The 25524-nt window shown below is 58.8% G+C and overlaps 5 protein-coding genes across 5 annotated transcripts in view; 4 read left to right on the forward strand and 1 right to left on the reverse strand.

Moving 5' to 3' along the window:
- The window catches only part of MNEG_2389 (Sorcin), a gene marked incomplete at both ends in the record, with an annotated part of 2560 nt that extends 1337 nt beyond the window's left edge, over window positions 1–1223 (reverse strand). Inside the window, 5 exons of the mRNA XM_014049132.1 lie at window positions 14–85; window positions 344–419; window positions 603–670; window positions 850–948; window positions 1200–1223. Coding sequence (XP_013904586.1) covers window positions 14–85; window positions 344–419; window positions 603–670; window positions 850–948; window positions 1200–1223 — 339 coding nt within the window. The remainder of the gene's footprint in view (window positions 1–13; window positions 86–343; window positions 420–602; window positions 671–849; window positions 949–1199) is intronic.
- A 4584-nt stretch (window positions 1224–5807) lies between these two features.
- Window positions 5808–6585, forward strand: MNEG_2390 (hypothetical protein; the record flags this gene model as incomplete). The annotated part of the gene is made up of 2 exons (XM_014049133.1): window positions 5808–5818; window positions 5988–6585. The coding sequence occupies 2 exons, from the start codon at window positions 5808–5810 to the stop codon at window positions 6583–6585; spliced, it is 609 nt and encodes a 202-aa protein (XP_013904587.1).
- Window positions 6586–15075: 8490 nt separating this feature from the next.
- Window positions 15076–17131, forward strand: MNEG_2391 (cytochrome b6-f complex iron-sulfur subunit; the record flags this gene model as incomplete). Its single annotated transcript, XM_014049134.1, has 8 exons — window positions 15076–15216; window positions 15385–15464; window positions 15626–15743; window positions 15887–15988; window positions 16110–16157; window positions 16598–16678; window positions 16822–16880; window positions 17086–17131. The coding sequence occupies 8 exons, from the start codon at window positions 15076–15078 to the stop codon at window positions 17129–17131; spliced, it is 675 nt and encodes a 224-aa protein (XP_013904588.1).
- A 1447-nt stretch (window positions 17132–18578) lies between these two features.
- Window positions 18579–20707, forward strand: MNEG_2392 (hypothetical protein; the record flags this gene model as incomplete). Its single annotated transcript, XM_014049135.1, has 4 exons — window positions 18579–18778; window positions 19031–19238; window positions 19546–19580; window positions 19711–20707. 4 exons carry the CDS (start codon window positions 18579–18581, stop codon window positions 20705–20707), a joined length of 1440 nt encoding a protein of 479 aa, XP_013904589.1.
- Window positions 20708–24655: 3948 nt separating this feature from the next.
- Window positions 24656–25039, forward strand: MNEG_2393 (hypothetical protein; the record flags this gene model as incomplete). Its single annotated transcript, XM_014049136.1, has 1 exon — window positions 24656–25039. The coding sequence occupies one exon, from the start codon at window positions 24656–24658 to the stop codon at window positions 25037–25039; it is 384 nt and encodes a 127-aa protein (XP_013904590.1).
- Window positions 25040–25524: the final 485 nt, after the last annotated feature.

Raw genomic sequence — 25524 nt, forward strand, 5'->3', positions numbered from 1 at the left:
CCCCCGTCCCCACGTCGATCATGGCGACAACCGCCGGCTTGTCCAGCTGGAAGCCCGCCTGGCGGAGTGCGTTCATCACCTCGTCCTGTGCATGGCGGGTGCGCAGCACAGGAGTTCTGAGTAGTGCACGTCTGGGCGGGATATGCTATGGAAAAGGGATTGGACAAACACGCTTGAGACGAGGTGCAAACCACAATGCAATCTAGAATCCCGTGCTCGCACACGCCAGCGTCACTGTGTGTGAGCGCATGTTGACGTGCTGTAGTGCTCAATTAGCACAGGGAGGTTCCCACAGAGATGCAGGCGCCACGCAGCCATGCCCAGCATGCCTGACTCTCCGCACCTGTGAGAGGCTGCCATTGTTGTCGCGATCAAAACTGCGGAAGCTCTGCTGCACGTTGACCAGAAAGAAGTGCAGGCTGGTATGTGGCAGATTGTGTGTGTCGGAGGGAGGGCGGGGGCATCAGGGGTTGCCTGCGCCAGGGCCATGGCAATCAGACATGGCAGACGTCGCAATGCGCCCTGGCGTAAGCTGCCGTGCGCAGTCTGCAGCGCAAACGAGAGTGTCAAGCCCGCATCTGGGCATGCTGCAACCAGCGTACCGTTGGAACTCCTCAAAGTTTAGGGTGCGGGTGGCGTTCTGGTCGAAGGCCCGCACCATTTGGTCCACCTGGTCGTGTGGTGTTCATGTGTGCATGTGTGCATTTGTGTGCATGTGTGTGTTTGTGCGCGCACGCGCGGGTTCGCACGCATGTGCGCGCATGCACGTGTATGTCGATGTATTACTGTCGATGTATTACTATGGGGAGAGGCGACGACTAGTGACGATGATGCATCATCGAATCGCACATCTGAGTACGTGAAGTTCAGGTTGCCCAGGCCGAGAGCGCGCTGCAGCTCCTTGGCGTCAAGGTGGCCGCTGCCGTCCGTGTCAATGGATGTGAACCACTGCAGGGGAGTGGAGCAGGCTGCGCATGTGATCGAGGGGCAAGTACGTTGATGGTGTTGCGCTTTTGGCATGCTATCCAGTCCTGACTGCATTGCCGTCCTGCAAGAACAGCACATGGTGGTCATGGCCGCTTGCTCGTCGCTGGCGGGCTGCGTTGATACACTACGTCCGCTGGTAGTCCTGGTTGAATAGAAATACACACGTTGGACTTAGTAAAGCGACCGGACTATCAGGAAGCGTGCAAGCACACCTGACGTAGCTGCTGATCCGCCATTTCACTCCCGCGTGGCGTGCCAAGCTCCCGCACTGCGACTCTCACTGCACAAGAACGCTTTTTAATTTTTCAAGTGCCTTATGAGGCCTGTTGCTGCCGACAGGAGCACGTTCAGATCACGGGACGTCAGATGAAAATCAGCGGAGCTTGAGAAGGGAGCTACGGTAAGACCTTGTAGGGCAAAGTAAATGCCAGTACGGTATCGAGACAGAGAGACTGACGGTGGCAAATTGCAGGGCGGCTTTACAAACGCGTCTCATCATCAGCCACAAGGTGGCGTTCAATCTGTGCGGTCCTATCCCCTGCCTGACGAATGTCCCAGCTGCTTACCCTACGCATAGTTTAATCCCTTACGCTTGAGAATTTACCTGCTCCAACGTGCACTGGGTCACGACTGGCTGCGAAGTTGAGCACCTGGCAGCAGGGTTGAAGTGGTGTTGCAGGACACAGCACCTCGCAACAAGCGGCTGGCCCAAGCTTCACCCCTGGCACCCCTAGCTAGAGGTTTCGAGATAACGGGTCACAACAATGGCTTTGCGATTGTATGATACACCAGGAATTGATGGGCACGTGAGCCACGTTGAAACTGCGTTTGCGCGTTGTGGCAGCTCTGGGCAGTGCGGTGGGCCTGGAGTACTGTGCATGGGCGACAGCAGCAGCTGGTGTTTCTGTCGGCGGTGCTACTGCATCATGGCCGCAGCCAATGGCTACCTGTGCATGCTTTTTATCTGAGTACAACGTTGGCACCCCGTTTTTGTTGCACCATTGGTCAAATGACTCATCGTCAATGTGTTGACAGCGCCGCAGCACCCACAGAGGCCAATTGCTTCTGTTTCAGGCCTGCACGTTGTGTACAATGGGTCAGCTGCTACGGATGAGCTCGTCAGGCAGGTGACAGCCTCGTCATCAGACACAAGCTCGAGGACCACGACCTGGCATAGGCAAGGACCATGTGTGCGCTGCTGATGTTATCTGCCAAATCTCACTATTCGCGACAGCGAACAAGCAGGCTAAAGCGAACGTGCCACCGAGTCTCGATGGGTTCACTGTAGCGGCGGAAGACTGTAGGCGGGCACACACCGGCCGAGAGCACAAGCTCAGCCACTACTGACAACATGTTGGCCACTATGCTACGGTCATACCACCATGAAAACACCCTATCCCATCAGAGCTCGGAAGTCAACTGTGGTTGGGCTTGCCTAGTATTGGGTTGAGGTATCATGTGAGAACCCCAAGTGCCACAGCGTTCAAAACGGTGGGGGGTGCGTGTGGCTCATCACCAGACACACACCACTCCATAACCCAACGCGGCGCCGCTTGCAGCGTGGCTTTTAGTCGCGTGAGGCGTCAGCGTGGTCTCTCTCTCTCTCCTCCTCTCAGGTTGGCCACTGCCAGGAGGCCCAAGCCACCTGCAAGTCATTGTTGTGACACCCAGAACAACACAAACATTTCTTGACGGCTGGAGCACTGAGCTGCGCGGCTGCTTCGACCACTTTCCGCGCTTTTACAAGTATGTACATATGCTTTCACAGGTGTGTACATGCACTGTCACAGGTGGGTGCACGCGCAGGGACTCCTGGTAGGGTGGCCGGTCAATTCTTTGCATTGGGTCGGTGGTCAGCCAGCTTTCGTCACCATCCAGCCATTGGTGTGGCCTGGATTCAAACATTCATGAGCTTTGTGCATGCATCTCTGCAACAAAACTCCATCATCTTTGCCAGATGTAGCGCAAGATTTGATGTGTCATCCTGCACATACAGGTACAACATGAAAGTCAGTGGCATCTGGGTCCACTCACATGCCACTCGGGAGATTTCCAAGGGGCAAATAATGGGTGGGGCCAAAGTGGCACCTGATGGCACTCGACAGGCACCTACCAGGCACGTGGCATTTGAATGCCACCCATATTTGGGTGGAACTTCGGTGCATGCGCCGGGTGGCGCCTCAGCGACGCGTTCCTGGAGAGTATGTCACATACCTTGACTGACACCAGCTCTGTACAAGACGCGCATTGTGTGCGTCCAAGTCTTGCTCATGCGCGCGGGCTGAGGCAGCTAGCCCTGCTTTCTGCGTGGCGGCTGCAGCCCTCCTTGTGACATGGGGAGTTTGAACATGTGGTAGGTGGCCTCACATGCACACATTATCACATTGATTGTGCTACCCGAACCCAGAATACTTGTTGCGTTGGATTTATAGATTTTCCCTACCTGCTGTCATGTGCCACGGTATGGACTTGTTATGTTCATTACGGTTACAACGTTATCTCTCACTCACAAAGTTTACAGCGTTATCTCTCACTCACAAAGTTATCTCACACCCACAAAGTGTATTGCAAACTGCACACGCGAAGAGATTGTTGCAATGTGCAACCTTATTGCGGGTGTCGACTTGGCGGCTGCGTAATCAAAAGCATGCGCCCTGTACCCTTCCTAGAACTGGACAAAGGTTATAACAGTGTGTCTACACTCTGCCAACTGCACATGCATGCACGCGCTGAAACACACACAGCTGCATTATTCACTCTGCTCTCAACTTCTCATAATCACGCCTTGCCTGAAAGAGTTACGCCCGAAGCAACATTGCCAGCCTTGTCAACTGCGCACAGCCTGAACGTGTGCTTCTTGACCAGTGCAGCTGAAGCGATGTTCACCGTTGCCGTGCCACGAGTGCCCGTAAAGGTGATTGGCAAACCTGTTCCAGAGGCGCATTTGGCCTTGGTAGACCCGGCAGGGTTGTACACCAGCACGTACTTGTCGACGCCAGACGATTCAGTTTTTGGGTCGGTGGCAGCAGCGGTGAAAGTCACTGTGAAGTTGGTACCACTGTACACACCTGTGAGCATGATGTCCGCCTTTTTCATGGTGGGAGCTGTCTTGTCGTAGAGAATGTTCGTTGTAGCCGGGCCCCAGGGCACTGTGTCGGCCTTGGAATTACGGAAGTAGGCAGTAATAGTCCGATTCCCCTCGCGAGTGAATTTTGCGGTTGCGGTCGCCCCAAGGGTGACGAACTTGGTGCATTTGACTGGAGGAGGCTTGTCAATGATGCATCTGTGAGGGCACAAGAAATGATCACGGGAGGAATTATTCTTGTGTAACCTGACATGGCCATAAGCAATCAACAGGACCTGCACACGAGCCCCTCAGCACAGCAAGTAATATGTCCTCACATTTGAGCGGCATTGGCCGTGGCTTGCACACTGATCGTCTTTGTTTTCGTAGTGGCCACCGTGGCACTGATAAGCCCGGATTTCGCGTCCAGCTGAGTGGACGCAGTTCCGGGGTTTGGCGACGTGTTGTTTGCCGCATCTCGGAGGAAGACGAAAACCGTCTTGGCCCCGTCCCCCGCAGCCAGGTTGTGGGGCGCAGGAGTGACAAATGGAACAAAGGTGGTGCAGTTACCAGGGGTGTTGGAAATGCACCTGTTGATGTGTGTGGGCGGAGTTGGGGGATGCCACATGACTTCAGGTTGCCTTGGATAGACATGCCCCTTTGACCAGGGTCGGGGTGCAAATGTGTACCCGCATATCCGTGTGAGCGCTGCGTGACACATCGAAATAATCGAAATCTGGTGGAAATGAGGGGCAAATGCAATTTGACATCACCGCTCATAACCTGCTGGCTCCACAGAAAATAAGTTTGCTCATCACCCCACACACCCTGCCCCAGCTCACATGGAGGTAGCATTTGGGGATATGACCAAGTTGACGCTGGTCTTTGGTACCTTGGCTGGGCTGGACACTCCACCCTGGGTGATGACAACCTTGGGCGGAATTCCCGCTGCAGTGGCACCGTCAAACACCACTTTGATGGGCGTGAGAGCAGACTGCCCAACCACCTGGCTCACAGCACTCTTGCTAATCTTGAAAGCATCGAGTAGAGGGTTGGCTTGGAGCAAGTGCCGGCCCACAGACGAACCATCATACAGCTGTGCGGATGTGCAGAAAGAAACAAATGCGCAAGTGGGAGTGAGAAGCACAAACGCGGCAAACTCGACGACAGCCTGGTTGCAGCCAACAAGTTTGCGCAAGCTAGCCAGCCAGCCAGCCGTGCAGCATGTGTTCACGCGTTGACCTCACAATTAAAGAGCGAAGGGAAATGGCCTCACCCTGTAGATGATGAACACAGGCTCAATAGATGTGTCGAGCTTGGTTGCCAGCGCATCAGCAACTTGTCTGGCTAGGGTTGGGTTGTTTCTGGGTGGGGTGTGGGGGTGTGCGGGTGGGTGGTTGTGGATGACACAGTTTTGTGAGGGTTGCCGCAGGACTGGAGGGCAGTGATTTGGGCCACAAAGAACAAAGACGCAAGTTGGGCATCAACAGAAAGGTGCCAGCAAGAGCAACCAGGTCGGGTAACAGAAATTACCTAAACACTTTTGTTTAATCAAGTTAGGTACATTTTTGGACAGATATATATTCTTTTGTGACTAGTGCCCCCACATTGATCAAGAGATCGAATCAATTTTGTGATGGCGGCAGCACAGCTACACCAGCGGCACCCATTGTCATTACTGACTCAGCCAATGTATTGCAGACTCACATCCAAGGAACTGCGAGGAGCAGTAGCCTAATAAGGACGTCGAAAGGAGATGCGACTGAGGTGGCCAGCTGCACGGTCGCACCATTCAGAGAAATAGTTCCAGCATCCACCTGTAGGTTTGTTGCAAAGCATGTGAGAATTGTTGTAAGGATTTGCTGAACCTCGTGCCACAAGTAGTGCACCGCGATCTGCATTGGCTCTGAAAGTTCCGGTTGTCAGCCATTGACAGTACACTCACTGGGGTTGCGGGAGGCGAAGTGGACGGCGACGGCGACGGCGACGGCGACCTAGAAGGGGAAGGGGATGGCGACGGCGAGGCCGAGGGCGACGGCGAGGTCGTGGGCGACGGCGAGGCCGACGGCGAGGCCGGGGAGGAGGTCGACGAGGCCGACGGGGACGCCGACGGGGAGGCCCTTGGCGAGGCCGAGGGGGAGGCCGACGGCGAGGCCCTCGGCGAGGCTGACGGGGAGGCCGAGGGCGAGGCCGACGGGGAGGCCGAGGGCGAGGCCGATGGGGAGGCCGAGGGCGAGGCAGACGGGGAGGCCGAGGGCGAGGCCAAGGAGGAGGCCGAGGAGGAGGCCGACGGGGAGGCCGAGGGCGAGGCCGAGGGCGAGGCCGAGGGCGAGGCCCTCGGCGAGGCTGAGGGGGAGGCCGACGGGGAGGCCGAGGGCGAGGCCCTCGGCGAGGCTGAGGGGGAGGCCGAGGGGGAGGCCGAGGGGGAGGCCGAGGGCGAGGCCCTCGGCGAGGCTGAGGGGGAGGCCGAGGGGGAGGCCGAGGGCGAGGCCTGCAGGAGCCAGCGTCCATTCAACATTCCTGCGCATGCATGAGGTGTGGAGGTCTAAAAATGTCAGACGGTTTTTACGTGCTGGCACAATGCTACCACATAACTTTGGGAGAGACGCAGCTGACCCCTGCTTTAAGGATAAGGATTGTTACAAGATCCCGCGATCGCCCGCTCCTGGAGCCATCCTTCAAGGCAACCATGCCAATGTAAGTGTTCCTGCAGTGGCTGAGCCTCCGCTGATTTGCGTACCCCAATCAAACGCATGACAATGGAGATAGCGAAAAGTTCAAATGCAGCTTTGAAGTGGGCGCATTCCTGCATCATTGCAGGTATTGTTACTCACCACCAGCGCTTGAATGCTGCAGAACCCCGTACTGAGGGTGTCCTGCCGTGCAGCACACCCCGACCATAAGCAGAAGTGTCGTGCACACCGCATGGCTCCTCATACTTGCTTCAATCCTGTGTCAAAGTGAGCAGATTATTCGGTGCCTGTGGTGTTTGCCTGCAGCTGTCCGTGTCTGGCTGCTGGGATCCCAGCTTCAAACATAGCATCCATTGCGACACAACAGAGAGACTTCATGCACCACCATTGGCAGATGGGTCACTGCTCACAGTGTGATGGCCCGAAGACCCGGATGACCAAGTTGACGCTCGTCAGTGTGGGCTGGCGGGGAATGGACGGGAGGGCAACCTGCGCAATGGTCGTGCCGGGGCCACATTTGTGAGCCCACGTCGGTCCATAATATCGAGTTTCAACGCCAAGATTGTGTAAGTTACGATGACGAGCAGACGCGCGCGAGGGCTCACCCGGAATGATGAGCCGTCAGCTGGGGGAGGGTACGCGATTGCAGACGATGGGCCGAGATAGTCGGCCAACCGACGGTTGAAACGTGATCTTGAGTGACGGTAATTAATGTGACTGCCCAACCAGTCTCTGACCGGAAGCCCTAAACCTCCACGGCGCCCGACCGCCCAGCGACCCGGCCACCTAGCGAAACACAGGTGCCCGCACGCTGACAATCAAGGTGACAAGCAGAGCAGCTGCCTTACTCTCCTCTGCCACGGTTTGGTTGAAAATCGGACTTGATGGCTGGCTCTTCATGGTTCATTTGACAGCAGTGCTGGGCGCACTTAGTCAGCTGACAAACAGCTGCCATGCAGCCAGCTGGAGACAAGCACGCTCCAACACCTACTTGCATTGCTGGAGATAGAGAGAGAGCGAGAAACTACACAGTCGAGGTTCCCCGTGTAAATCAAAGGAAATAAAGGGGGGCTGGCTTGTGGGGGCCGAGGCCGCCGCGCCGACGGCTTGTGGGGGCCGAGGCCGCCGCGCCGACGGTGGAGCGGCCCCCACCAATAATGCAAGGTGATATCACAATGCAAGGTGATATCACCTTGCATTGGCCCTTTATTTCTCCATCAATGGGGGAAGGGCCAACACCCCTTCGCTTCGTTACTCCTGACAGGCGCTTCGCCCGCAGGCCTCCTGGGCTCTGCGGGCCTGAATGTTGTGATCCCGTTTGTTACCCGCGTGAGTGTGCAGCTGTTGGACCGTTGTTGACACAAGGACATGTGACCCCATGTCATTTAGCAGCATAGCAGTGTCCTTGTGAATTGTCCCTGAGACACCCAGAACACTGGAGTGGAGTTGGACTTGTTGAGCAGGGCGCGCCCGCGGGGCCCACGTAAGCTCAGCATATTGGTCTTGCGCGTGCCTTCCTGTTGTTCTGGCAATGCGTCCCTGCATTACTTCACCTCAATTAGGATAGGTGGATTTTGCGGGGCGGCGGGGAGCGAGGTGGGGCTTCTTTTGCGGGTCCTGCGTTCCCCGTGCGGGCAGTCTCTCACAGCTGGGGGTGAACATGTTCCCCGGTGTACACCGGGGTTGGGACCATTTGTCATAGCTTTGTCTGTGACCTGCGCTGCGTGGTGCAACAACAATGCTGGTTTATTGTGATGCTGAGCAGTCAACATGCCCGCCTGGCCCGCCCATGTACATGGTCGCAGCAGGCGCCGCAGCAGCAGCAGCTGGCATCAGCGTGTGGCAAGCTGCTGCTGACCTCTGCACAATGCTGCTGCTGCTGCCCATCTTCACGTGGTCCCCTGCCTGCATTCACTTGCAGAGATGCCAGCCTAACTGAAGTCCTTGCTGCATAAAGCCACACTCTGTGGTCATCTTGACACGAATCAACAGAACAAAGTCCAAAGGAAAACCTAGCGCTACTGCGCCTCCCGCGTATAAACACGTTTCTTTGAGTGGGGTGCCGCTCACTCAGTCAATCGGCGGGTATGTTGCCTGAGTCGTGGCAGTGACCAAACTCCCCTAGCGAGGTGGTGGGTGTCAAAGCGCACTGAGCCTCGGCGAGGACCCCCCCGCTTGTCCCGTTGTCGTTTATTGGCCGATATCTGGCTGGCGGCGTGTTTCATGAGCGGAGGAGCCCTCCATTGGCAAGGGTAGGGAGACTCGCACACACCCCACGCGGGTGTGTGCGAGTGTGGGTGAGCAACGGTGACTCATTTGGATGGCCGGTTGCCAGGCGCGACCGCAAGTGCAGCAGGTCTCCGGGGACGCGGTTGCCGGGTGCTGTTTTTCGCTTGCTGAACACTTGGCGGCCTTTCAGCTCGCACTGCACCCACCCGCCGTCGCGGGTGAACATGCACACCGTGTCTCGGCTACAGACGTGGGCAGCCTGCGGAAGGCAGGTGGGCACGCGGACCGGGGACAGCATGGGGTCGTGTCCTTACATTTCCTCGAAGGTCCCGGTTGATTACTTCACAACTGAGTTCAGAAGGCGGTGTACGTCCGTCACGTTGGGTCAGGTCTCAGGTGTCACAGTGTCACTGTGACATCATCAGGACCAGGTGGCCGGCTCACTTCGTGAAGAAAGCGGAGCGCACTATCAAAACCACAACAGCAACCCGTATTCTTAAAGCACAACTCATCACACGGTTGCAAGCCCCGCAATCGTGGACTCCAGTTGATTTGGCGAACATTACCATGGTACATGCTCGCGTACGGGTGCGAATAATCACAGTCGCTACCAATCTACAACATCAATTCAAATACAACCTGCCGCATATGCACGTCTGATCCCACTTTCAGTGCGCGATCTTGCAATCTGTGAGGAATGGAGCATGGTTTTTTCTCCTGAAACCAGGTCTCATACCAAGATAGGCACTCTGGAGCTCGTGCGGGGCAGGTGGGAACTGGAGTGAGTCCGTTCACAGCTGCAATCACTGCTGGACCCCCATTTATCAATGCTCTGCCACGCCGTTCCCTTCGCATCATCACGCCCAAGGAGGGGGTTTTCATGGACTATGAATACATGATTCTAAAGTGACCTCATGCTAGGTCTTGCGCTGCTGCGCTCTCGCAACGCTCGGCGTCCCTAACATACGCACTTGCTTGCCATACCAAAACGTGCTGGCGCTATTTTGTTAAGCATGCCCACTGAGGGAGAATTTCCCAGAATTCGTCAGCAGTACACATATTGAAATTTCAACGTCGTGGCCAATTGTGAGCCAATACAAATACTGCCCAGGCCCTAGCTTTGGCACTGCCCCTGGGGCCCACTCGGGCACATGCTGCAGTGTGTGGCTACACTGTGCTGCTGGCCACGCACCGTGGAGCAATCTGTGCAAGCACTGCAAGGACGAGGGTTTTCCCTAGTCGGTCCTTATGAGTCTGGAATAAGGACCATGTAAGGACTTTCTAAGGACGGCCTAAGGACTTTCTAAGGACTCTGCCAAGCCGCTGGGCCGCGGGATAGGGACGCGTAAGGACCGAATAATGACCAGATAATGACCACTTAAGGAATCATTGCACTCTTTCCCTAGCGGATCAGCCAGGCCGCTCTGGATAGCTGTATTTGGCATTCCTTTGCACCTTTATATACTTATATGCTTTACATTGCAAATCTAAGTTGCTGTATGGTTATGGCATGCGCCAACGGCTGGGGATGGAAGCATGTGTGCGTGCGCAAACACAAACGTGGTGCACGTGCGCGCACACCCAACGGCTGCATGCAACGGACAGAAATGGAGAACAAGCTCAGGTTTGCAACCATGCGTGGAAGTGCACATGAAAGTAATCAACACATTTCACAATCGCAAACAACAGGAGCGCTTGTGCCGCTTGCTGGCGAGCTGGCCGCCGCCGCATAACGACTAGACATGCGTATCCAACTGCCGCCCTCAGGTGTGGCCGCACGGGACATCGCCAGAGGTCTGCAGCTAGTAGCACAGCCCCTGCGCCACGTGATCTTTGCGCACAGCGGCAGCCAGCAGCACGATGCGCCAAGACAGCGTCGGCGCATGCCAGCTGACGAGCCCTTGCTGTACTTGTGCAGACGCCGCCCGTGCAGTCGTCTCTTCTCCCTGTGATAGCAAGAGCATATATAGGCAAATTTCGGTTTGAGGGTTGCAGGATTGATGATTGTACGCAGCTAGGTTGATGCGTGTGATGCTTAGGGCGAGCGGCTGCCGCCAACTCCAGCAGATTCACCCACCCCAGCCCTTGGCTTGCATCCCCAGCTGCCTCCCGTGATAAGCAAATCGTGGATTGCTCACGGCACAAACGACATGCCCCAGTCACTCACTTGTCGGGCCTGCTCTTGACCCGATGGAGGTTGGTGATGTTGATGCAACGTTGTGGCGCCAGCCATTGATTGAGCGCCGCACAAGCCAGCACGATCCGACGGCCAAGCTCTGCAGCACCATGTGCTTCAGCACCCCCCTTGTGGGGTCGCCGAGTGTGGGGGCGCCATGCGCTTCAACCAGCAGCGCAAGCGGCTCGCGGGGAGTGGATGGCATGATGGCAGGCACTGAGCGCTGCGGTGCAGGTGCAGCGCCACCACCACCTGCAGCCATGGAGAGCGGGCAGCGATTCAGATGTCCAGCATGATCCGGCTATGGCGCTTGCTGATGCGCGAGGCTCAAGATCGCAACATCACCTAACAACCCAATGCGTGTGCGCACCAAGAGATGATCCCCAGGCGGTACTCACCGATTTTGAAGCCATGTATCATGAGTATCATGCGCTTGAGCACAAAAGGCGCCCAGACAGCGAAGAGCCGTTCAGATCACTGAGCATGGTGATAGTACGGAGTATACTAGACAAAACAGGTAAGTCAGGTTCGGTGAAGTAATGAGAACGCTCAAACAGCGTTATGGACGAGTATCTAATGCGCTGAGTATTGTGCATCTAGCTATGCAGCAGCTGCTGCAGCGATTCACACGCAAGGCGCCACGATCATATGTGAGATCATGCATATGATTTGATAAAATAATATTTAACATTATGTGGATGGAAACGACGCAATTGAGCCATCAAACATGGCAGTATGCCACGGGTCTGAGAGCTCCACATCATTGTGTGCGCAAAGGAGCAGTAATATAATGCTAAGTTGCGTTGTATATATGTTTTGCCGAGGCTGTCCTGCCATACCACGCCCAGGCCTGCACAATGGCCACGCATGTGCAAGGGTTTTCCCTACCAGTCCTTACAGCAGGGACGCGGTAGGGACGCTTAAGGACGCGCAAGGACCGACCAGGGAAAACCCTCGTCCTTGCAGTGAAGCTCTATGAAATGTGTATTTTGCCTTTATGTTGACATCTGGCCGTTTGCGTGGATGGCACCAGGGGCCGCTGCTTGCTGAGGTGGCGATCTGGGACCCGCTCCGGTGCATGCACTCCACGCTGCAGGGCAGACCCCACGCTGGCACGCGATCCATTCGTTCTTCCTCCCCGCGTTTTTACTGACGGTTTGAATCAACTCCGCTGCTGGGGTGCTAATAAATACCGTTGCTACCAATCTACAACACCATTTCAAATGCAGCCTGCCGCATTTGCACAGCCGATCCAAATTTCAGTGCGCGACCTTGCAATCTGTGAGGAATGGAGCATGGTTTTTTCTCCTAAAACCATTTCTTATACCAAACTAGACACTCTGGAGCTCGTGCGTGGCAGGTGGGAACTGGAGTGAGTCCGTTCGAAGCTGCAATCACGGCTGGACCCCCCACTTATCAATGCTCTGCCTCGACGTTCCCTTCGCACCATCACGCCCCAGGAGGGGGTTCTCATGGACTGTAAATAAATGATTTTGAAGCGACCTCAGGCTAGGTCTTGCTTGCCCTGCCCACTTTTGGAGGCGGACACGATGGGCCGTGGGGCCGTCGCGGCGACCGTCTCCCGATAAGTCTTGCAGGTTGCAGCTGCAGACGCGGTAACAAATCAATCAATGGATTGCGCTGCTGCGCTCTCGCAACGCTCGGCGTTTCTAGTTGCTTGCCGTACCAAAACGTGCTGCCGCTGTTTTGTGACGCATGCCCACCGAGGGGAACTTTCCCAGAACTTGTCAGGAGTACACACATCAAACTTTCCACTTGTGGAAGCGGTGAGAGCGCTGCAGCACCCTGTTTCAGGCCTGCCTGTTGCTACGGATGACTTCATCAGGGAGGTGACGGCCTCGCCGTCAGACGCAAGGACGAGGACCTGGCAAGGACGATGACCTGGCCAGCTGATGTTGCTACCGTTTCATATCCTAACAGCGCGGTACCCCGCTCGCCTGCTGGATCCTTTGTTTTTTAGATGTGGCGACGATTTTTATCCTTGTAACAAGACAAGATCCCACAGATCACCTGCCTTGTCCAGCGTTCTTTCCCGTCGCTTGGCCAGCCTGGAAACGGCACCATGGGGCTCTCACGGGGCGCGTTCAAGATTGCCGTAGGGTTTACAGCGACGTACGTGCTCATTTGGGGCAACTGGGACCGCTTGGCGAGCGTGTTCAACGATAGGTGAGTTCAGGGCCATTAGGCGCGATTAACTCAAGTCTATCAAACTCAGAAGTGGCCGCCAGGTGTTGCACAGATGAGGTGCAGTCGGGACAAGTGTTGCGCCGCCAGCGCCGCAAACGCTGTGCAGTGCAGCGCCTCTCCAGGGTTTGGGGCAATAGCCTTTGCTGCTGCAACACTCCTGGCGGCTGCAAACACCATCGCAGGCAATTGGAGCGGATCGCGCAGCATAAGCTGCAAGAAAAACTGGCGAAGGAACGGCAGGAGCTCTTGGCGCAGCGTTGAGCACAGCAGGAGCTCCTCTCTGTTCGTGACCGCGCTCTGTACTTGCATCCTAGTTTCCATCGTTACCGTATCTTCTATCTGTCGCTTGATCATGCATTTCTCGACATCCTTTTGCTGTAAAGGTGGTTGGTGGTAGACAGATAGGCCCAATTGTAGAGCAGCGTTCTGCGAGGGGATGCCAGCATGCGCACTGCCTGTTGGACACACCTGCACCAGAGAGGGACGCGGCCTGGTGCAGTGGACGCACACACATGAACATAGTGCTGTTGGTTTCATCAAGGTCACAGCTGCACGATTGTGTAACATGGCTGGCGCAAGGTACACACGTTCTATATTGAGCTGACAGCTTCTAAAAATGCTGGGCGAGGACATGCAGCGTTGCCAAGAGCAAGGCTGAATACTCAGCTGGCTAGTGTCATCACTGTGAAATGGACATCAATGTGACAGCTACGCACCACATCAATCACATCCAGTCGACGGCTGCAGCTAACAGCAGCGACACCAGTGTGCCAACAGCCCAGGCAGCGATTTGTGAGTGCAACCCCATTTAATCAGGGGTGTGCGTGGTGATGTTCACCAGATTGCACCTGAATGCGCCTTCTGGCGCCTTCTGATCCACGGTGGTGTGAAATGTTGCGATAACGCATGAGCAATAGCGCGTGAGGATGGCGTACAGGACGACATTGAGGCTACATGCTGTCGGTGCAGTGTCCCTCCCTGTTGCGAGCACAGTGAACCTGGCTTGGCATGCTATGGGCTTTGCCGCGTACCTTGGCGCTACCACTACAATCGGATTTGGCGTTGAAGCTGCGCTGGTGTCATGCACACCACAACAGTGCCCATGTTGCATATACCATGCCCTGCACAGTGGACTGCAAGGGGCCCGACAATGTCAGCAAGGCAGCACAATCAACCTCACAGCTGTACCTGCCTGGATGTAAAGCTGCGACAACATCCCATCCTGACTCTGCATCCAGCAAGACTGCCAGGCTGCTCTGGCACATGCGCAGTGCATTTGAGTGACGCCCCGCCCTCCCTAGACATTGCCGCCCTTCATCGCACCGCAATCCTGCGAAACCGCCGACCAGCCCAACAACAAAAGGGTCATGCAGGCATAATCCCAATTTAAGCAACCATGTGCGTTGTGCATTCTGTGCATTTCAAGCCGCGTGTATGGCCATAGATGCAAGGGCGGTGAGACACCGCTGTCTGCGTGGCACACCAGGTGTGCACATCGCAGGCGCCCGCTGCCACACGAGTCGGTGTGGCTTTCATCCCAATATGTATCTGAGCGTCGTCGATTGCGGGGACAATTTTGCGCCCGACAACTCTTGCAAATCAGGGGCCGCGCACAGCTTATTCAACAGGGAAGCAGAGGAGACAGCGCATTTGCTGCAGCAACATCTTGTCCGCCCACACTGCTCCCACACCTCAACCCATCACACCAAATCGTCACCATGGCCCTTGCCATCCGTCAAAACGCTGCTCTTCGCGCGGGCAGGCCCGCCGTGGCCTCCCGGCGCCCTGTGATGGTCCGGGCCGCTGCTGTGGGAGGTATCGCGGGGGAGGTGCCCGATATGAACAAGCGCAACATCATGGTGAGCAATTTGTCTGAAAACTGCTTATTTCGCGAGCCCCGGGGTGTCGGGAGGCCCTGAAGGACAAGTGCTGCTGCCTCTATCGCATGGAGAGGCTCGGCACGCGTCGCACGAGGCCAATTGTGCACCTCCCTCGCCCACAACTATTCCACATCGCCCTCCTTCTAGAACCTCATCCTGCTCGGCGGTGTGGCTACTCCCGCCACGGGCATGCTGGGCGCCTACGCGGTGTTCTTCGTGCCCAAGTCGTAAGTGGCGTCGCCCCAACGACGTAGCTTCAAGCATATGCATCTGATTCTCTATGGTCTCGCAGCACGCTGCCGGCGCGATCAGATGGTGCACGCGAGGGGTGCTGAAACGGGGTGGCTCAGACCGGACTGCGCCCATCACGACTCGCTCATTGGCGCAGGGCTGGCGGTGGTGCTGGTGGTCAGGTCGCTAAGGACGCGCTGGGCAACGACGTCAAGTCCAACGCCTGGCTGGCGACCCACGCTAAGGGCGATCACAGCCTGGTGCAGGGCCTCAAGGTGCGCGGGCGCATCCATTGCCCCGATCGCACAGCGCGTTTGCATCGCAAGATAATAGGCATGCATTTGCCAGCTTCTCATACTTCGGGAAGCCCAGCCTGGGTCCATACCACTGCGATCTCGAACCCCTCCTCTCTCGCCAGGGCGACCCCACCTACCTGGTGGTGACCCCCGAGGGCACGATCGAGAACTACGGCATCAACGCCGTGTGCACCCACCTGGGCTGCGTTGTGCCGTGGGTTGCGGTGAGCATTGGCGGGCGGGTCAAGCAGTGCTGCAGTATGCTGATGAGAGCAGCATTCCTGTCGTGAAAGCAGCAGCAGCAGCAGCAGCAGCAGCATGGATCTTTTCATGGCAGTAATCTAGCAGCTTGGGCAGCAGCAGCAGCAGCAGCAGCAGCAGTGGTATCAACAAGTGGCGCATGAGCAGGACGGGGTGGCACCAATGGCCAGGAACGGGCAGGCAGGCGACTAGCGACGTCTGGCCTGGCGCAGCAGCTGCTCAAGGCCTGTGGCTGTAGGCAGACCGGCTTTCTGCCTGGGGGTTTGCGGGCAAGCTTCACAGCAACATACAGTATACGGCCGCTTGGCAGTTGACAGCAGTGGTGGTGTCTTCAGGCTCCTGGGAGCCATGAGCAGTTGGTGCTCTCGGCACACAGCAAGCAGAAGCTGGTGGCCATGCGCAGGCAACAGCCACGGGTATACACTGTTGGTGCAGATGGCGATCATGTTCAGCAGGAAATAGAGCTGTCAATCAGCAGGAATTGGCTGTTGCTGCACATGCCACATTGGGATTTCGCTGTTGCTGCACATGCCACCCTGAGGCAACCCCGCTTGTACCCGCAAACCCGGCAGGCCGAGAACAAGTTCAAGTGCCCGTGCCACGGCAGCCAGTACGACGCCACTGGCAAGAAGATCCGCGGTCCTGCTCCTCTGGTGTGCACACGGGCTGGCTCGCTTGCAGTGGGGGGCTTGTTTGGGACGAAAGGGTGCACGCCTGGCTTTGTACTGGGTACAGGAGTGCGACGGTGCAAACAAGCTTGCTTCTGACAAGATTGCATCGTGATGTCTATACACAGTCGCTGGCTCTGGCCCATGCGAACGTGGACGCCGCCGACAACGTTGTGCTCAGCACCTGGTGAGAGCCGCAACGCAGTCTTGTTCCTGCACGAGGGATGCTGCCGGCTGCTCTCCAGCAAAGCAGCATTCTCATTCCTGTGTCCTTCTCACACAGTCCCTTCACACGGCCATGTGATGCGTGCTAGGTGCGCCGTGCTGTTCGTTTCCATGGGGGCCTGTTGCGCAGCTGTTGCCAACCCCGGCCACCACCTCGCCCTCTGCAGGTCCGAGACTGACTTCCGCACCGACGAGGCCCCCTGGTGGAAGTAAACTGGCGGCTCACACAGCCCGCCTGCAGCAGCGCCAGCGCCCGGCACGGGAGACCGTCCCCGTCCGTGGCGCTCAGTTTTGTGTGTGCGCAGCCCCCGCATTGGTGGCAGAGAGTGCACCGCTACGCTCGGCCTTGCACGGCAGCGGTACTGGCGCCTGGTCTGGTCCCGAAACCAACTGGGCTTTGAGCTCTAGATTGTGAGGTGGCCTCTGTCGGATGCTGATCCTGCAGCTGCCGCGTGGTGGGTGTTCCCATGCAGTTGCCCATTTTCTGGGTGCCCTGCAGCGGACTTGACGACCCCTGTAACGTTGACCCCTGGCCATTAAGATGTCCTGTTGATTAGGGCAGTGCACCAGTGACCACCGACAGCGATGCTCGCAAGACGTAAACGCCGGCTATGAAGCACCTGCACGATTGAGCACTGGTCTGTGCAGGCGGTTGCATATGCCTGCAGCAGCTACCGTAATCATCACATGCGCAGCAGCCCTCAGTCACACCCTGCACACCTGCCCCACAACAATGCCTGGGAAGCCTTTTTAGGGCTACCTACCTGGGCAAGTAATCACGATGCTACAGTTTGGCTTGTTGATGTGCTGCGCTGCATGTCCCTACCTGATGCTATGCATAGAAATGATACTCGCAAACTTGTGTTGATCACATGCCAACCTGCTGCATCCCGCTACGACTCGATGAAACGGTCTAGTCTTCCTGCTTGGTGCGGGTCAAAGCACTACTGCAGGCATGCATGCACATGCACCGTCAAGATAGCTTGATTCCCTTCGCATGGCCCCTAAACACTCCCACCTGCCATGCGCCCTGCGCAATCTTATGGCAGTGATGCTGGCATGGACCAGCAGTGAACAGTCCGCAGCGTGCTGGTGCGTGCCCGGTGGAAGAGTAGTGGGCTTTGTTGCGCCTTCCATGCTCTGTGGCGGCCCCTACTGTACGCCGCCCGCCCAGCGTTTGGCACAATTGACAAAGTATTATAGAGGGTCTTACAGTACATCTGCAAGGATTACATTCGGTGAGAGAGGCCATCACGGTGTGGGACCGCGCGCACTTTTGGGGACTGGCTTCGTCTTGCAGCAAAGAAGCGGCCCTTATGATCGTTACTTATGTGCAAGCTCGTCTGGGCTGGGGGCTGGCGAGCGCAGCCGGGCATTCAAAACGCCCCACGACCAGGCTGCGAGGCACCAAATATATGGGCGGCACCTCACAGGGGGTACCAGGGCTGGTCCCGAAACGCACCTGGCTGCAATTGAGCCACTTCTAGGCTAGCCAGCACGACGACGCCGCTCTTCGCAAACTGCGTTGCCGCCTGATTGTGATGCGGGCGTGCAGGGAACAACCCACAACGTGACGCTGCGCTTGCTGGAACAAACCACCCCGCAGGCCTTGGTATCACATGCACAGCTCTGCTCGACAAACGGCCAAGTTCACGCCATGATGACCTCGCCGCTGAGCCCGTCGCGGCGCGCATGCAACACCAGCGGCCCAGGCCACGACCAGCAGCATGACGCTGTGCTGTGCGACCACACGCTGACCCAGGTGCTATCTTGGCTGGGCGTGCTCGACCTGGCCGGCGCCGCAGGGCTGGTGTGCAAAGAGTGGCACCGCGCTAGCATCTGCAAGGAGGTCTGGCGCAGGTGGGGGTCGGTGGGCCAGCATGGCGCCGCATGGGCCCAGCGGTTGCGGCCGCTGTCCAGGTTGCTGTCGCTGCTTTCTTGGACAACAGCTGCACCCAACAGGCCCTTGCGTGCTACATGTGATCCGATGCATGCTAGCTGGGGTGTGTTTCTGTACCAAGACGCACGGCATGCGAACTGGCTAGCAGCACAGCAGCGGCACCGTGGACTCTGAGAAGCGCCTTCCACCCCCCACACCACCCCGAATTGCAGCCGCATGCATGCCAAGCTACTGCGGCTGTTCTCGGACCCTTTTGCTGCCACCGTGCTGATTGAGGCCCGCCCCGGAAGCGTATGCTCGCCGGCACGGCTCTTCAAGGCGGTGTACTGCTGCAACCTCATCCGCAACGGCGAGTTCCTCGAGCGGACGAACAGCACCCGCGGCTGCAACCCTGGCGGCAGCGGCCGCAGTGTCACCTGGGTGAGCAGGGGCGGGCAGATGCGAGGAGAGCAACGCGCGGGCATGGGCGCAGGCCTATGGCAGGGCCCTGGCCATGCGTCAGTGTGGGCCCTGCGCGCAGTGCAGGCGGCAGGCCGCAGAGCATGCCCTGACCTCTCTGGTTGATTTCACCCTTTCCATTGCTCTATGCATGCGGTGGTGGTGGTTCTTGCATCGTAATGCACATGTCTGTGCGCGCATGCTGCACGTTCTGCACTCATCCCATCCCACATGACTGCAAACGAGCTCACCCTTCTCCCCCACTTATACGGTACACACACATTCCCAGGTCTTGACCCACAACGGCAAGGGCCTCAGCTGGGAGTGAGTTGACACGCGCGCGTGCTTGCCCTTGCATGCGCACATGGTTGCACAAACGCACGCACACACACACACAAGAGCATGTAGCTACATGCATTCACATGCGCATGCACACACGCTTGCATACCCCCAGGTACCCCCTGCTCGACCCCGCCCTGCCGCTCCCGCCCGCTTCGGCAACGCACCTCGCCCGCGACGGCAGCCCCAGCCCAAGCGTCCACCGCACGCTCAGCGCCGCGGTCGACATCCGCTGGACAGGCCACGCGCTGCGCCGCACCCCAAGCGGCTGCGGCGTGACGGGCTGCGGTGCCAGCTCGACGGCCTCCGCCTCGCCGGGCAGCGGCGCCACCATTCTCAGCACAAAATTGAGCAGCACTGCCAGCAGCAGCAGCAGCAGCAGCAGCAGCAGCGTTGGCTCAGTGCCACCCGTGCGTGCAGCGTCTGGGCCTTTTGCTGTTGGCTGCGTGGCTCCAAGTTGCTTCCAATGGTCTGAGCTGGCGCAAGGCATCGACTTGGCACAGGCGCTGCAGGACCAGGCCGGCCTCACGCCGGCGCTGGCCGCCGCTGTACTGGGCTGCGGCGCCGCCGTGGAGTTTTCAGTGTGGGTCGCCAGCTCGGGTGGCGGCAAGGGCAGCAGCGGCGGCGGCGGGCTGGGCGAGTGCCAAGTCATCCTGGGGCTAGTGCCGCCGCAGGACGTCGCTGCGGCGGCTGCTGAGCAGCTGCTGCTCGAATGCATGCCAAAAGCCGTCGTGCCTTTCGGTGACCGGCTGCCCTCCGGCCTGCCGTTGCCCGAGGCGCAGCGCGCGTCCAACGCTGCCGCAGCAGAGGGCCTCGAGGCGTTGGGCCTTGCAGCGACGCGCCTCAAAGTCATCGGGCCCTTTGCCGCCGGCCAGCAGTGGGCGCAGGTCCGCTGCCGCCTGTGGCTGCCAGCACCGCCAGCAGGCGCGGGGGTGGAGGAGGTGCTGGCGCAGGCGCCCAAGCTGGTCGTTGCGTTGAGGGGCCGCTCCGAGGTCCGCGCCACTGGCCCGCGCGCCGTGCAGCGCGGGCCCAAGTTCATGGCGGCGCGCGTGGTGTTTGTGCCTCTGGACGACGAGCGCTCGGACCCGCTCAACGCCTCGGCCACAGCGTGAGGGAGCGGCCGCAGGTTGGCGGCATCAGGCCCGCAGCTGGTGGCAGCACGGCAAACGACTGCTGATGAGTTCTGGATTGCATTGAAGCCCACTCACGTCCCCGCGGGATGCCAAGCAGCGTGGCGCCTTGCGGCCTGGGTGGGCACAGTGAACTGATTATTCTTGCCGTGTGGCAGAGGCAGGACCGTGCTTGGCGCCCCGCAACAAACATTGCTTGCAGAGTTGGTGCGGGCATGCACGGAACCTGCTGTGGGCGCGCTTGATCATGCCTGATACCGGCAGTTTGTCCTCTGGAAAGGGGGGAAGGGCGGGGATTGGGCTGACCAGCACAGCCAAGCAACAACCTGCAGCAGCATGGCCACCATCCACTGGTTATGCCCCATCTGCATGCGGCCAGAGCATAGAGCATGAAGAGAGCGCACGCATAGGCCAATTCAAGTATTTTTCTATTTTGGATGGTAGTTTGCCACGTCCGCTGGTGTCATTGATCCGCGCACGTGGCCGCCAGCCCTGCCGGAACCCATGCACTGGACAGACCGTGCGGCCCCCACCTCGTGCTGCGGCATGGGTAGGGCGCATGCCGTCTGTGGTCTCCATGTCCCATCCTTGACGTCACGCAGATTGGTGTGGCGCAATTTGCGGTTTGGTTACCATTCGATCCCTGAGCCAACCTAGGAGCACCGTGGGGTCATGCGAAGCCTCCCTGCACTTCATACATGCGGCTTGCATTGTAGGAGGCCATTGGGCTTTGTTTGAGACCATCTGAGCAAGGGTTGATAAGGCAGCTTTGAGCACAATAGACATGTCTGACGTGTGTCCCGGCAGGCCCTGCACGAACCGTCCCGCGGGCTGGCTCGCACCTCTTGGCATGCAGTCAACACATGTGTTGCAAACGCCGTTGTGCGCTGCCGGGCCCGCGTGAGGTGACAAGAGAGCGTTTGCCTGCTGCTCTGGTGCATTTTCCTGAGCAACGCGAGCCTCCGCGCCCTTGGCGCGGCAACTTGTAGCTTAGGGGCACATTCTGGGCGCGTCTGCGTGCACATGTGCATGCACGTGCGCTCCTGCCGTCATGCTCAAATAAAAAACGTAGATTTGACAAGCCATATTGCAGGCAGTATGGCATATGTATCGTAGCAGCATCATGCGGACCGACCTGCCTTTGGCACGTATTTAGCCGTCCCATTTGAGCCTTCTCCGCCAATTCTTGGTGATGCCTGGGCCTGCAACACCCACACACTGTACACCTGACTTTGCCGAGAGCGCTAGCACTGCACCCAGTGCCCACTTGACTGCTGCCCAGGGGTGGTGGCAGGAGGACGACCCCAGCCGACCAGCGGTTGGTCGGAAGTGAGGAGCTTCTCTGGCTCAATTGTAAAACGCACATCATAAATGCAAGCATGATTTGACAGCCATTGTGAGCGGCCTGACAGCGTCAAAGTGTCCAGTGCTCTTCAACTGGTACAGCGCAGCTCACCAGCACAGCAGCCTGTTTCCACCGAATTTGCAGCACTATCCACCATTACCAACGCCAGGGATGGTGAATGGTTGGTGACTGCAATGTTGCTTTCATGCGCCCCTGCTTCGTGCAACAATTTCTTCGCAGCGCCACACGGCACTGCCAGTGCGCTCAGGTGCACGCCCATCTCGATCCTTGTTGCTGCGGTTGGGCAGCATGGATCACGCATTTCAAGTCAGGGTAGATTTTGCAGCTGTTCTTTTACGTCTCTCGTGCACCTGGAGCCTGCGCACCCCTAGCACCGCAGGCAACAAGGGGCACTGCTGCATACATGCAGCCTGCATGTATGCGCTGAGCGGTGGAGCATGTTCGCATGTACTGTGCAGGCTACTGTAGCTACCCATTTTAGCGTACAGTATGTAGTCTTTTTACACAGCTTGCGATAACTCAGCGCTCCTGCTTTAATCGTGAACCCGCAATTCAAGCAACTCGCTGCGCAGCGGTTCTCCCGCGAGAGAGCCATGAGAGAGCACGACATGGTAGTGGTAGTGCTATATAACAAACATGACGGACTGGACAAGCGGCCCTCGCTTTCTGCATGCCCCGCCTGGCACCGCGGCGGATGGTCGTGCAGGTGCCCAGGCCTGCACACGACAGCAGTGCGTGAGGCAAGGCTGCGCAGCATCGCTGAGCCTGAGGCGAGCGGCCCTTTGCAGCAGTGCGTAATCTTAAGGGAAACCGGGCAGCTGCCCGAGCTCCCTGGGTTTGTGCCGATTGGCAACGTATGCAATGGAGGCACATGCAGCCGCGCTGCCCGCATGCACGGCACCACAAGCAGCGAGCCGCGGCCGCCCATCACTGGCATGCAGCGCGTGCGGCTGGTGCGCGTCTGGGCTGCTGGCAGCGACGGCCAGCCATTGGTGGAGCTGGCCCATGGCCAGATGAGCGTTGCGTCTGCCTGCAGCGAGCTTCAGGTGCGGCTGCTGCTGTGAGGATGCATGGTGTCAGTTGGCAGGTGGCAGGGCGCGCAGGTCAGGGTGGAGGATGTGAGCGGGTCCCTGCAGGTGCCAGCATGCTAGCAAGGTCAGCCAAGGTCGCCGCACAGCCACGTCATGTAGGAGTCGTCAGGATCCCCTCAAACCCCTTCAGCGTGTGCCCTTTCCCCCAACAACACGTCCAAACCCATTACCCGTGCCCCCCACGCCCCCCCCTCCCAGAGCAAGATATGCACCAGCCCTCCGTTGCTCAACTCACCTACTCAGAACACAACCCGCCGCCCCCGCTCGCCTCCAGGCCGCGCTTTCTGCGCTTGACTGCAGCCTGGCGGGGCTGCAAGAGGCGAATACTCGCGCGACCCCGGGCACCTGTCAGTGCCCAGGGGCGGCGGCTGCCGCGGACGCCTGCCACGCGCACCCAGGAGACCCTGGGACAGCGTGGCGGACGGCCGAGTAATCGGCAGGGCGCTGGCTGTCGCATCGGTGTGGTCAGGGTTCGCCGCACTGCAGGGAGCTATCGCACGCGAAACGGCCTGCGGAGGCTGACTGCGCAGGGGTCGGACATTGGGCAGGCGACATGCATGTGCAGGGGGCGGAGTTGGTGATGGCCTGCGGGAGGATCTGGCTCTAGCCGGTGGGCTGGTGGTTGGTTGGCGGGGGGCGGGGCGTCCCAGCTGCTGCCCAAGCTTTGGGCGAAGCTGTCGACCCTTCTGCTGATGCCCTTCCATGTGCGTGCGCTGGGTGATGCAACACAGAGTTCTGCTCTGTTCCCTGTCGGGACCCGACAGTCGGGGCAGTTGCGCAATGGTCTGCAAACCTCCCCGCAGGCATCGAGGCTTGCAGACGAGCCTCCTGAGAAGCGTAAAGAAGTGTCATATATTGACAAGGTGCATGAATTTCAAGGGGCTTGGAGCGCTGCGGGCTACCGCTGTCTCCGCTCAGGCTCCTCTGGCACCGATGGGTGGGGCCCTGCATTCATCGCACCCCCAGGCGGTTGGGTCACAGGCTGGCACAGGGGTGCAGGGCAGCGGGGCGCGGGGCGCAGCACATGCTGGCAGACAAGCGGATCTCAGAACAGCACCCCTCACAGTCTTTTTGTTGCATGTCAGGGCCTTGCTGCCTGCGCGTTTGCAAAACGTATCCATGGCGTCGTTCGCCCGTTCCGCACCGCCGTCGCTTTGGCGCGCCGCTGCCAGGCGGTCGTCAGTCACATACATATGAGTAATGAACGAACGCTTTGTGTGCAGTCTCGTAATCGGTGCAAGATGCCAATCAGCGGTCCTGGGTGATGGCCCCAGCGCGGGACCCGCAACAAAAACCTTCGCAGTGCTCTCTGTGGCGGCCCCCTAAGTTAAACAAGATGCAATTGGTTTGAACTACAAAATTGACCACCTTGAGATAATTATTTCGACCAGCCTTCTTGTGTGCGCGCTTGGCCGACTGCACCGTGCGGGGACTGAGAGCGCGAAACAGAGCCGCCGAGAGGGTTGAACAAGCATGTATCAAGCTAGTCATTACCTAGACGAGGCCGCGCGGCTCCTGGCGGAGTATGAGGCAGCGGCGGCGGCGGGCGGGCTGGCGCAGTCGCAGCGGGAGGCGGCAGCGACTTTCGCCCGCAGCGAGATTGAAGCCTACTGCAGTGGCAAGAAGAGCAAGCTCTTCGCGATTGTGCCTGTGGCGGAGGCCGCCGTCAAGGCCGGCGAGGGGCGTGTGCTCTTCCGGGAGGCGACCCAGACGCGCTACCTCTGCATAGAAGCTGATGGCTCCAAAACAAAGGGCCTGGCCCGCCCAAGCAGCATGGGGGTGAGCACAAGGCAAACTTCTGCAGCAATCGGGCCCGCTCGGCGCGCCCGCGGCCGCCCCGGCGGCCGCCGCCCGTGAGGCGCTGCCGGCCCGCCGCCGCCGGCGACGCGTGCCCCGTCAGCGCCCGGTGGAGCCTGGAAGGGGAGGGGCCGCGCGGGCACGCCGGCCGCCGCCGCGGCACCGCGCGTGACAGACACCGCGGCTAGTCTCAAGCATGCGCAGCCCGCCCCTCTCGCGGCGCCCCCGCTGCCGCCGTCGTCGCCCCGGCACAGCCCGGCGGCGCCTGCAGCCCCTGCGGCGGCGGTTGCGCGCGGACTGCACCGCATGGGCCCCAGATCGCGGCCCCAGTAATCTCGGGGCCCCGGCAACATCTATGCATGTTGCCCGTCCTAGACTCACTCCCTGCCCGCGCCCCGCCGCTTCCCCCCTCCCTGCCCACCAGCGCAACCGGCCGTCGGGCTCTGGCTCCGCCTCTGGTGACACCGTGGCCTGGCCCGGCGCGCGGCGGCCTTCCCTGGGGTCAGAGGACGGCGCTGAGGGCAGCGGCGAGCGCGAGGGTCAGG

The sequence above is a fragment of the Monoraphidium neglectum genome (genome assembly GCF_000611645.1).
Source record: "Monoraphidium neglectum strain SAG 48.87 unplaced genomic scaffold scaffold00270, whole genome shotgun sequence".
Classification (NCBI taxonomy): domain Eukaryota; kingdom Viridiplantae; phylum Chlorophyta; class Chlorophyceae; order Sphaeropleales; family Selenastraceae; genus Monoraphidium; species Monoraphidium neglectum.